The sequence below is a fragment of the Microtus ochrogaster genome (assembly GCF_000317375.1).
Source record: "Microtus ochrogaster isolate Prairie Vole_2 chromosome 6 unlocalized genomic scaffold, MicOch1.0 chr6_random_2, whole genome shotgun sequence".
In the NCBI taxonomy this organism is placed as follows: domain Eukaryota; kingdom Metazoa; phylum Chordata; class Mammalia; order Rodentia; family Cricetidae; genus Microtus; species Microtus ochrogaster.
This window is the reverse complement of record NW_004949095.1, coordinates 7,946,428-7,958,220: the sequence shown is the minus strand read 5'-3', so window position 1 is coordinate 7,958,220 and position 11,793 is coordinate 7,946,428. Positions and strand designations below refer to the sequence as shown.

Sequence of the window (11,793 nt, the reverse complement as noted above, 5' to 3'; positions counted from 1 at the left end):
CATAAGCGACCCCCAAAACTCCACCAAAGAACTTTTACAGCTGATAAACACCTTTAGTAATGTGGCAGGATACAAGATCAACTCCAAAAAATCAGTCGCCTTCTTATACACAAAGGATATGGAAACAAAGAGGGAAATCAGAGAAGCTTCACCTTTCATGATAGCCACAAACAGCATAAAATATCTTCACACGTTCTTAAAGCAACATGAAAAAATTTAATCCACATTCAATTAGTAGCAAGCAGCACAGCACTAATAACTCACTTGAATTATGAAGTGCTGGGCATGTTTTTTCCAGTCTAATTGCTATTTCAAATGGTTACTTTCTATAATTAGACAAAAATTACATTGTTTGATCATTAGTGAATACAAATACACAGAAAAATATCTTTCAATGAGATAAGTGTGGTTCCATACACCAAGATTACCTCTTCTGTATGTGGGTGGATAGTCAATATTACTATAATTTAACATGCTAAATTATCAGTTATATTGCTTGGTTTATTTTCCTTGGCATACTGAGAAATATTTTCTATAAAGTCCCACTATTATGGCTGCCCAGATGTGAAATGAACAAGGATAACACCAATAAACATGCCAGAGTGGATAGGGCAAGGCCTCAGAGGTGTCAACACTAAACAAAGAACTCTCGTGACTGAGGAGAGCTAGGAGTGGAAGATGTGTTCTTCCACAGGGAAGAGTACACCAGTTGGTCATCCAGTGCCAAATGGCCAGCCCTGAAAACATGCACTATGCACTAGTAACAGATACAGACTAAACAGGTTAATTTAGGAATATGTATATGTTTATGTATACATATGTATGTGTATGTACAATAACAATTTGTAAAAAAAGAGGCCATTGTTTAAAGGACAGCAGCAAGGGATAGATGGGAGAATTTAGACAGGAAGAAATGTTGTAATTATGTTATAATCTCAATGTAAGTAAGTAAATAAATAAATGAATACATAAATAAATAGAAGAAATAGTCGAGGAAGCAGAAGTTCTGTTTGACTTTGTGAATGGTTGTGTCAAGGCAGAAAGTACAGCAAACCCTGGATCAGATAGGAAGCCAGATCAGTTTGGGAGGTATTGATTTTGGGGTTTCTCCAAACCTGCCTCCACAAAGGTGGAAAGACACCTTAGGAACGTGTAAGAAAGCAAAGGAGAGAGAGTCTTTCTGAGAAGCCACTCTGGTTAACACACACTCCTACTGCTGAGAGGTAATGTTTGAGTAGCATTCTTGCCCTGCTAGGGGAGTCTGCTGCTGTGTCATAGGCTTCAGAGGCCTGTGTGCCAGTGTCTTCTATAGAACATTCTGAGGGGATTAGCGGTGATGTACCCCAACATGAGTGAGACCCAAGTACCTTGCACCTAGATCATGAGAGTTTCAACAGTAGAGATTTTAAATGAGCCCAAACACTGTGACCTGTACGAAAAGATGTTTTGAGAGATGGAGGAGCGTTTGACTTCACAGACAAGAATGTTTCCTTCTATTTCTAGGTTTCCTTGCATATAAAATGTGGTAATAACTGAAAAATTACCTGGCCTTTCAAAGGGGCTTGATAAAACTTAGTGTTCACAGTCAGAGTGGATGTTTCAAATACTGTGTCTGTGGTTGTCCTTATAGCTGTTCCCTAGATTTTCTACCTCACTTTTAACTGAGATGTCTTTAATGCCCTGGAAAGATATTGGCTCTTTTTTTTAAGCAATGGAGTATGTTTGTAGAGGTCCAACTACTTACAATGAAAGAGCTGTGTATAAGATCAAAAGTAGCTTCCTTCCTTCCTAAGTCACAGAACAGGGCAAGCGATACAGGAAGGTTTGGGAGAAATGGTCCCTGCCTGAGACATAAACAGAACAAAAGATGTTGGATAGTTTTCCCCTAGTACTTCATAACCGGATGTTTAAGGACCCTAAGTGTTTAAGCACTTACATGTGTGCAGAATATATAATTATCTTTTTCTTCTCTTTATTGAAAATAGAGTCATTTCTCATATAATATATCCTGATTAGTTTCACCTCCCTCTAATCTTCCCAGTTCTCCCCCCATATCCCCTCCAATCCAGATCTGCTCCCTTTCTAATTAGAAAAGAACAGAATTCTCAGAGATAACAACAAAATAAAACAGGATAAAACATAATATGATAAAACAAAAACCTCATTGAAGTTGGGCAAGACAAACCAAAAGAAGGAAAAGAGACCAAGAAAAAGCACAAGAGACAGAGACCCACTTGTTCACATACTCCCAAGTCTCAAAGACACTAAACTGAAAGTCATAATATATACACAGAGAACCTGGTGCAGACTGATACAGGCCCCATGCATGCTTCTTCTGTCTCTGTGAGTTCATATGAGCTTTTCTCAGTTGATTTAGAGCTCTTGTTTCCTGGTATCCTCCAACTACTCTGGCTCTGGCTCTTACAGTTTTTTTTTTTTTTTGCTTCTTTTCTACAAGGTTCACTAAGCTTTGAGTGGAAGAATTTGATAGAAACATCCCATTTTCCCATTTAGTGTTGAGTATTCCAATCTCTCTCTCTCTCTCTCTCTCTCTCTCTCTCTCTCTCTCTCTCTCTCTCTCTCTCTTCCTCCCTCCCTCTATCTGATGTCAGGAGAGATGACTCAGCTGTTAAAGGCTAGGCTCACAACCAAAAAATATTAATAATCATTTTTAGTGTAAATACTTGAAAGGCATTCTCTTTTAAAACATATCTTAACAATTGTTGAATTCTTGATTAAAACACACACACACACACACACACACACAATGTCTGGCAGAGAAATGATGCTTAGTCCATGCTTAGCGTCTTGCAAGGGAAAGCTCGTTACCTTTCCAGTCCCTTGCAAACAACATCTGCAATCTAGACTCATTATATTATTTTTCTCCCATGGATGCAGAAGTATTTCATAGCCCCCAGTGCATGACAACTGGGGATCGATAGGTGTAGCAGAAAGGGCACGCAGGCAAATAAAAATAATGCCACATTCTTTAATACCTTCACTTACATCTTAAACACACAGTGTTTATTCAGTCTTGTCCAGAACAAAGACTTCCATCCAATGAGAATGCAAGCTGCAGAACCAAGAAGGCACTAAAGGAGTTGTGTAGCTCCTCGCTGGTTACTGTAAAGGTCTATGTCTCTTTCCTGATCCCATTACATTCTTCTCTGTTCCCACTTCTTCATTTAGTTCTCTCCCTTTGTCTATCCACCTACTCTTGTCATTTTCTTTTCCCACCTTTCCCCCAGAACACCCCTTCTTTGGACTCTAAGGCACATTTTTACAAATTTCTTCCTTTGTTGTGGAAAGTATTTTGGGGGGAAATTGTATGGTATCCAGTAACTTGAAATGATTATATAGATACCTATGGAGCAGCCCTGATCACCCTGATTTATAAGCATGTAACATCCAGGCCTAAAATTTTTACAGAACTATTTAAAAGCCATTTCAACCAGTGCCCTTTACTTCAATTGCTAAGTTTCTTTTTAACTGAAATGGCTTTAGGAGTTCTTCTTTTTACCCAGAGCTCCTTCGGCGGTCTAGTGTTGTTGGGTCTGGGGAAAACCAGTGAGAACTTGGGAACATAACATCACTCTGGAAGCCTGACTTTCCACGGTTGAGATTTGTCTTTTCATCAGCAACTTCTCTCTCCCTTTTCTTCTTCTGCAACATCCCCGAGACCACACAACAGCTCTGCCTTATTGTTTTAGCTTGTTCCCCATAATCAAAGCTGAAAAGCCTTTCTAGTAGGCACATCTGTACTCCTCCTGTGAGCCCGTAAAGGAACAGCTGTGCCACACATGCTCACCAGTTGCTAAATGCAGAGAGCTCCATTCATTCTGTGCCACATTTTCAAGTTTGATCATACCAGGCCTGCACCGAGTTCAGTTCTCAGTGCAAACATGCAGCACACATAAATGGAATCCAAGATTAGCCTTAATTTCTCTTTTGCATACCCATGTTAGTGAAAAGTAGAAATTTACTCAGTTGAGTCTCCTTTCGCTTAGGGCTTCATACATCCTGACTGCAGAGGGACCATGATCTAGTTTGTCCTTAGTCACCAGGTGATGTTGATCACCCAAGATAGCTTCTTCATTCTCCTCACAGAGTCACAGGCTTGCAGTCACTCGAGTGACTTAGGTGTCATTTTGTCTCTTTGTGTTACCCCTGCCCCATTTAGCCTCACGTCCTTTCTATCCAGCCACTCTTCTCTAGGACACTTACTCAGAAACTCACCTATAGAAAAGGGAAAATCCATCCATCTGCTATCTGATTGCATAAACCGTTCTTCAATTTTGATACTCAAAAGATAGGGTGATCAGCTTTATTGAAGCTACTGCCATCTACACATTCCCAACACTTATCTTTTATCTTCTTTCCTTAACTTGTGGGTCTTCTCTAGGTTAATGTGGTGGTGGGTATGTTGGCACTGTGAAGGTAAAGACGATGGTCTTCAGTTAATTTGTCATACTGGCGAGACCATAGTCCCTTCAAGACTCAGGTGACACAGACCCAGGGAACCCACACCCAGGAAAGTTTCTTCTACATCTTTGCTTTCAAATTTCTGTTGTTTACCTCCCAGTAAGCTAAGATATTCAGGAGACTTTGGCATTCTATAATGATAGCAACTGAAAGAAAAATAATGAAGACTTAGGCAAAAATGTTAATGTTTTTAAAACTTTCCTCTTCCATTCACACTGTTGTTTCAGTTTCTCCTGGGTCCTGCCATTTATTGGACCCATTGCCATCTACATCATTTCAATACTTACCCTTCACAGAGTATGGCAAAAGAAAGGCAGGGTTGCATTGCCAGAACACTGGTCATCTGATGTGAGATCTCTTTCTATATATGCGTTGCTTTTATTGGTTGATAAATAAAGCTGTTTCGACCAATGGATTAGCAGAGTAAAGCCAGGCAAGAAATCCTAACACACACACACACACACACACACACACACGAGTAGATGGAGTCAAAAAGATGCCATGTAGTTGCCAAAGGAGAAAGACTCTACTAGAACCTCCCTAGTAAGCCACAGCCTCTTAGTGATGCACAGATTAATAGGAACAGATATCTTAAGAATGGATATCTTACATCTTAAGATATAAGAGCTAGGTAGGAATACACCTAAGCTATTGGCTAAGCAGTGTTGTGATATAGTTTCTGTGTGATTATTTGGGTCTGGGCAGTCGGAAACAAATGAGCAGTTTCTGCTTACAGCCATCTTTGGGAGACCATCGGTACAGAAAAAAACTTTACTGTTGGGGACAAAACAAGTCTTGAAATTAAACTAAAACATGATCCCAGGGCCAGTCTGAGACTGTAGCAAAGGGTGACTCTCAACCCTGGAAGGCTGACCCAGGTCTCTTGATATTCTTTTTCTCTGGTACTTGAGACTATACTTAGTCTCATCTGACAATTTTGATGTCTAAACAATGAACCAAGTCAAGTGTTTTAGTGATGAGAAAAGGAGAGAAGCAGGGAGTGACCTTTAATAAGGAGGGCAGGTAGAAGTTAGGCCACTCAACAATCTTCTCATTTAAATTCAATTCAGAGTGATTTCCTGTTCTCTGAAACACCTGCCTAGTGTCCTAGAGAAATGGGGTGGAGTGAGTGGGGAGTATTGCTAGCTTCTTAAGAGTAGGAGAGGTGAATGTAGAAGCAACGTTCTTCCCAAAATGTAATATTTTAATAATTCTTTGAGAATCTCATATAATGTATTTTTATCATATTTATTCCCTACCATGCTCCTTTTCCTACCTCCTCCCAGATCCAATGTCTATCTTGCACTCCTCTTTTTGTCTTTCATTATTATTGTGTTTTATATGTATATATATATATATGTGTGTGTGTGTGTGTGTATTATTGTGCTTTATATGTATATTATATGTACATATAATATACATATAAAGCACAATAATACACATAGAAACATAATACAACCATCTGACTTCATTTATTGTTGTTCCTAAGCATATGTTATCAGAGTTGAATAGTTGGTATTTAATAGTCAGTTAGAAGACTTGTCCCTGAGGAAGATGGATTCTCACTCTCTAAGAAGTTACCAATTGCCTGTACCTTTCCATCTAGGGGTAAATTTCCATAAAATTTCCCCCACCAATGTTGGCATGTCAACTGGTGTTATTTTGCAGGTCTTGTTTAGGCAACCATAATGTTGAGATTTCATGGCTGCAGCTCCTCTAGCTTTTGAAGAAGACACTATATTGCAGCAGTTCAGGTCCTCTGGCTCTTACAGTTTTTCTGTTCTTTCTTTCAAGATGTCCCCTGAGCCTTAGGTATTGTTATTGTTATTGTTTCACACGAGGTTGAATACCTCATAGTCAGTTTTTTTCTACATTTGTGGACAGTTGTGGACAAGTAATTATTTCAACTCATTTGTTAACTAAAGTACATCAAGGATTTTTATTTTATTTGTTGTGTATGTGTCCACATCATGTGTAGAAGCCAGAGATTGATGTTGATGTCTTCCTCAATCACTCTTTACCTAAGGTTTTGGGGCAGAATATCTTATCTAACCAGAAACTCACTTCTGCTAGACTAGTTGGCCAACAAGCCTTGAGGTTTTCCCATCTCCACCTTCCTAACACTGTGCTGCTGCACCAATCTGTTTCTCTCTTATAGGTGATGGGGACCTGAATGTAGACCCTCATACTTACAGATTAAACATTTACTGACCGAGTCATAGCCACAGCTTCCAAATACTTCTAAAGCACGCTGATGGTAATGTTATTCCCCCTGCTTTACAGGGAGTGAAGCTGAGTTCTAGGAGACCAGATGGGTAATGACAGCTGGAATGTAGAAGAGCTTGCTACCTCTCTGACTGCTTCTCCCTGGATCCCAACTCATGAGCTTCTACTGATAATAATGACTCTCTACTCCAGCTTTTAAAAACTCTACTCCAAAATATTTATATTTATTTGTTGAGGTTAACATTTATAACTTTATTTTTCACTTCTCAGGGTGATTTAATGTACACCGAGAGCTGAGAATCTTGTCCCTCTCATACAGATATTTCTGGTCACTAGGTCTATAATGACCCATGGCAGATGTTAGAGAAATGTTTACTGATTAGTTCTGTGGGTGTCTGTAGAAAAGGGAAGAACACTGTTAGATACCACCAAGTTAGTTATAGACTTTTTATAGAGGCTGAGATGGACTATTTGGGGTTTTTGTCAAAGAATGACTAAGGAGGACTGCCATTCATCTCTTTCTCAAAGATGTTTTCCAAATCTTCTGTTTCAGGTGGTGTCGTCCTCAACCCAGCCTATTACGGCATGCCAGGCCACACCAACACCATGATCCACGAGGTGGGACATGTCCTGGGACTCTACCATGTATTCAAAGGAGTCAGTGAAAAAGAATCCTGTGATGACCCCTGCAGAGAGACAGTGCCATCCATGGAGACAGGAGACCTGTGTGCTGACACTGCACCTACACCCAAGAGTAGGCTGTGCCGGGACCCAGAGCCAGCGAACGACATCTGTGGTCTCACCCACTTCCCAGGGGCTCCATTCAGTAACTACATGAGCTACACAGGTATTACCACAGACTCGATGCTTACTTAGGTCACGTAAGTGTCGTTAGGAATTGGTAGGGTGTATGTAGTTAAAGGGAGCCAGGGAGGTTCATGTCACAGAAGAATATTTGTGTTGGATAGTCCTTTATTTTCCATGTGTTTGAAGGATTTGACAAAAATGCTGAGATACTGTGGTCTTGTTGAGTGGATTCTAGAGTTTGAAAGTGAGATACATGGGACCAAGTAACAAAAATCCCCTTGAGATCTCTTCCAGGTTTTACAACATGATCACTCTCATTGAGGCATTTCCCTGAAGACTGTCTAGTCTGAGAGTGATAAGTCACAGGTCTTTGGGTGTAGATGTCACTTCAGCACTTTTACAGATAGTTAACAAATTGGCTTGATTAAATGAAGTGATAGAAACCTTTTATCTTACACTGTGCAAAAAATCAGATTCTCTTTTACCAGCACAACATTGATTTCTAGCTTACCCTTCATGTACTGTAACCCAAAATTTTATATATATATATATATGTACATTGTTGGCCCTGAGGAAAATTGTATTGTGTAGTCTTGTCCTTTTGGGGGGATATCTCCTGGATCATCCATTTTACCAGTGTATTTCTGGCAAAAAGTAACACTAAGTATTCTTCTAATAATGGGCATAATTATAATTAAAATTGACAACTAATTTGATTTGATCACCTATGCCAAGGATGAGGGAATGTTAATTTTAGTTTCATGCTTTACCAAAAGCCAAATACCAGCCCCTGCTCATGGCTTTGCAGGTAAGAGAGAGCAATGAGCTAGCTGGGTCTTCCTATGCCCTCTTAAGATGTTTCCCTCCAAATTTCATTGTTGTGAAGAATGAATTGAGTTTATAAGCAACAACAGCTCTGTTGCCCTTAGCCAGGACTAGGTGGCCTTGGAGATGCAGCATCTCGGAGCAGAGCCTCCTTAAGTTCCACCTTTAAGTGTGGCAGAGACAGTGCTGAGAAGCAGATGCAGGGTTTTTGATCTACTCTAAATAGAAAAGCCCATGAAATAAAGATCACTCCTGTTCAACCTTATGGCTTGAATAATGAATACACTGATTTTGCTGACTCTGAAAGAAAGACTGGGGCCATCATTCCCATCCCTGAAGTTTCCTCAACATTTCGGCTTCTGCTCCACTGAGCAGTTCCAGTGAATACTCCTAGGGCATGGTCACAGGGTGAAGAGACCCTCTGCTGAAACACTGCCATCTTGTGGTAGGTTCAGTATGCAACTGTCAGTCCAGGACAGTGGCTCTCCAGCTGTGGGGTGGTCACATCAGATATCCTGCCTATCAGCTCTTTACATTCCTATTCATAACAGTAGTAAAAATGACAGTTATAGAGTAGCAAAGAAAACAATTTATGGTTGGGGTCACCACAGCATGAGGAACTGTATGAAAGAGTCACGACATTAGGAAGGTTGAGAACCACTGTCTTCAGACAATCCTGTGACTTCATGAGCAGAGTCTCATCCTAGGATAAGCCGAGAATATAGTAATGAGATTGCTTCGGAAAGAAGCAAGTTCCATGTCTCTGCTTTTCCTCTCCCTCTCCCGACTTTGTAGAGAAGAAAGGATTTCTTTACCAAGTGGAATGTTTTCTGAGTCTACTAAATGTGAGATGTGGGGCGCTAGGAATAGCGAGAATGGACTGAGACTTTTGCCCTGCCCTTAGACACTGGTACAGGTTCAGCCTTCACATCCTCTTTTGTCTCCACAGATGATGAGTGTACCAACAGCTTCACCCCTAACCAGGTGGCCCGAATGCATTGCTATTTGGACCTTGTATACCAGCAATGGAGCGAAAGCAGAAAGCCCACCCCCATTCCCATTCCACCCATGGTTATTGGACAAAACCACACGTCCCTCACTATCCACTGGCTGCCTCCTATTAGTGGGGTGGTCTATGACAGGTGAGACCAAAGAGGGAAAAACTGTAAAATGAGAGGAATGCCTATTGGGATGTAAATGTGTACATGGCTGTCCAGGGACATCTGCGTCTGGTCTGGGCTCAGCTCCTTAGCAACGCTAAGGGTGCCTCATGGGAGCCAGAGGCTCATCATGTGTGTTTATTCCACACAAGGATGGCCCGGCAGAATTGGCAGAGCGTGGTCCATCTGTCTTAACCAGCTGTTTCTCTGCAGGGTAAGGCTTGCTCCTTGGACAGTGGTGACTGGGGAAAGGGAAGCAGACCATGTTTCTTTAGTCAGTTCTCGGGTGGAAAGTGGAAGCGTGGGAGTGTACAAATGCCACTCAGCATTTCTACTGCTGGCTCTGCCTCCGGCTGAACCCTGTGCTCAGCCTGAGGGCCACTGTCTGGAGTGGTTACTCTCTGTTCTTACTTGCCCCCTCTACTGGCAACTAGTGCTTCTGTATGTCCCCCGCCCCCCGGAACTGCCACGGTAGACATTTAATACATACTCACTGAAGAAAATCACAGCATCTGAAGCCAGCTGTCATTCTTCTTTTGTTTACTTACAGAACTAAATCTCGGTAAATTCTTTATTAAAATGAGAGGGGGGAGGGAGAGAAAGAGAGACAGAGAGAGATCTGATGTTGACAATGGGGCATACAGTTGAACTGAAAAGGCTCTTTTGAGCCATGTAGGTGTGGCTCTATGGAAGCCTACACCCAGATGCTAACTAACAGGAGAGTATCTTTTTTTTTACTCCTGTTACATGGGGACACTGTGGGACATCTGGCTTCAGCTGCCTTGTGTAGTCCTCACACTGAACACCACCCCTCCCTGTGAGTGAAAAACACACAGGGCTGTTTCAAGACCCCTCAACTGGTGATTCTGGGGGAAACCCAGCCACAAGGAGCCCAGACAGATGAACGCTTTGAATTTTAAGCTTTCTTTCCCATTTAGCAGGTAGACATCTACTCTTTCATTTTTCTCAGTTTAGTGCCTTTACTAGTTTTTAAAATAACCCATTAGGTCCAGTTTGTGTTGTCCACATACTCACAGGACAGGACAGGACAGGACAGGACAGGACAGGACAGGACAGGACAGTGACTCTTCTTCGAACAACACTTCACTATGAGTATCTGGGTCCAGCTAAGGAACGAATGGCCCTGGAGCATGTCCTCACACGCTTTGGATTTGATGAAAGCCTGGGGTTGGGGGCAGATAAGGAGAGATGGGGACACACTAAAGCCAGTGGATTATTTTTCAAAGCGATAGTCACAGTTTCTTGAAAGCTTCATTCCGTGACTCGCACTTAGTCATGACATCATTCCTCGCTCCCAGCACTACAGAATAGTTTGCACCGTTATCAGCACCCAGGTTCCCATGGGCCCCTTCAGTGATTCGGCACGCATCTACGCAATGTGTCTGAGAGTCATCTTCCTACAAGTGTGACTTTGTGTAGCTCTGGCAGGACCGTCCTGTGTGGGTACATGCAAACCCGAGTTTTACATCAGTTTATGTAACACGTGTAAACAATTTAATCTTTCAATTCTCTCTCTGGTACAAACCTTACGATAAAACAGACATCAGACTTGGCTTGCAGAGAGTCTGCTGGCAGAAAAGAGTGTACTTTGCTTCCACTTCCCACCTAGGTGGGCTAGTTTTGAGGCCTCCTAGCACGTGTGTTGGAGAGACTCACGTCACATGCCTAGCAATTTGTGTCATGCCTGGAGTTATGTTTACTCCACCCTTGTAGGTATTTGGAATCCGTATGTCAGAGAAGAGCCCCAGCTACGCACTCTGCAGCAGCCCCGGAAGGGCAAGTGCATCAGGAAAATGTGGTTTGGAATTGTGTTCACGTTAGAAAGAGCACTGATAGAATCAAAGGGTGGGTCTTGACTACACCCTTTAGTTGCTAAAATACCGAACACTAACGAGGTGCTATTTGGAAACTTGCTCAAAGGAATTAAGGAGCCTGTGACTTTGGACAACTGACTTCAAGCTTTCTGAGCTCCAATCTTCTCATTTGTAAGCATGGTGTCATCACAAGGGTTAGAAAGAAGTTGTGAAAAATACAAGGCTGGGTTATGTAAGGTGCTTCCTGTCAGTATTATTGCCATTGGGTAATAAGATGGTTTTTCTAGTGTATTATAAGATACTAACCTGCTATTCATATGTTCTGTTGGGATACTGCCTTGCTTTTAGGTTAGCATTTCAGATATGTTGTTCACAAGGGGCTTCTGAAAACATTCCGAGGGAGAGAGAGAGAAAGCGAGGAGAGAGAGAGAGAGAGAGAGAGGAGAGAGAGAGAGAGA

General features: G+C 41.7%; 1 protein-coding gene across 1 annotated transcript in view; it reads left to right on the top strand.

Annotated features, from left to right (window-relative positions):
• Pappa2 (pappalysin 2) overlaps positions 1-11,793 on the top strand; it is a 246,201-nt gene that overhangs the window by 89,054 nt on the left and 145,354 nt on the right. Inside the window, exons 4-5 of the mRNA XM_005363933.2 lie at positions 7,262-7,555; positions 9,290-9,482. Of these exons, the coding sequence (XP_005363990.1) occupies positions 7,262-7,555; positions 9,290-9,482 (487 nt within the window). The remainder of the gene's footprint in view (positions 1-7,261; positions 7,556-9,289; positions 9,483-11,793) is intronic.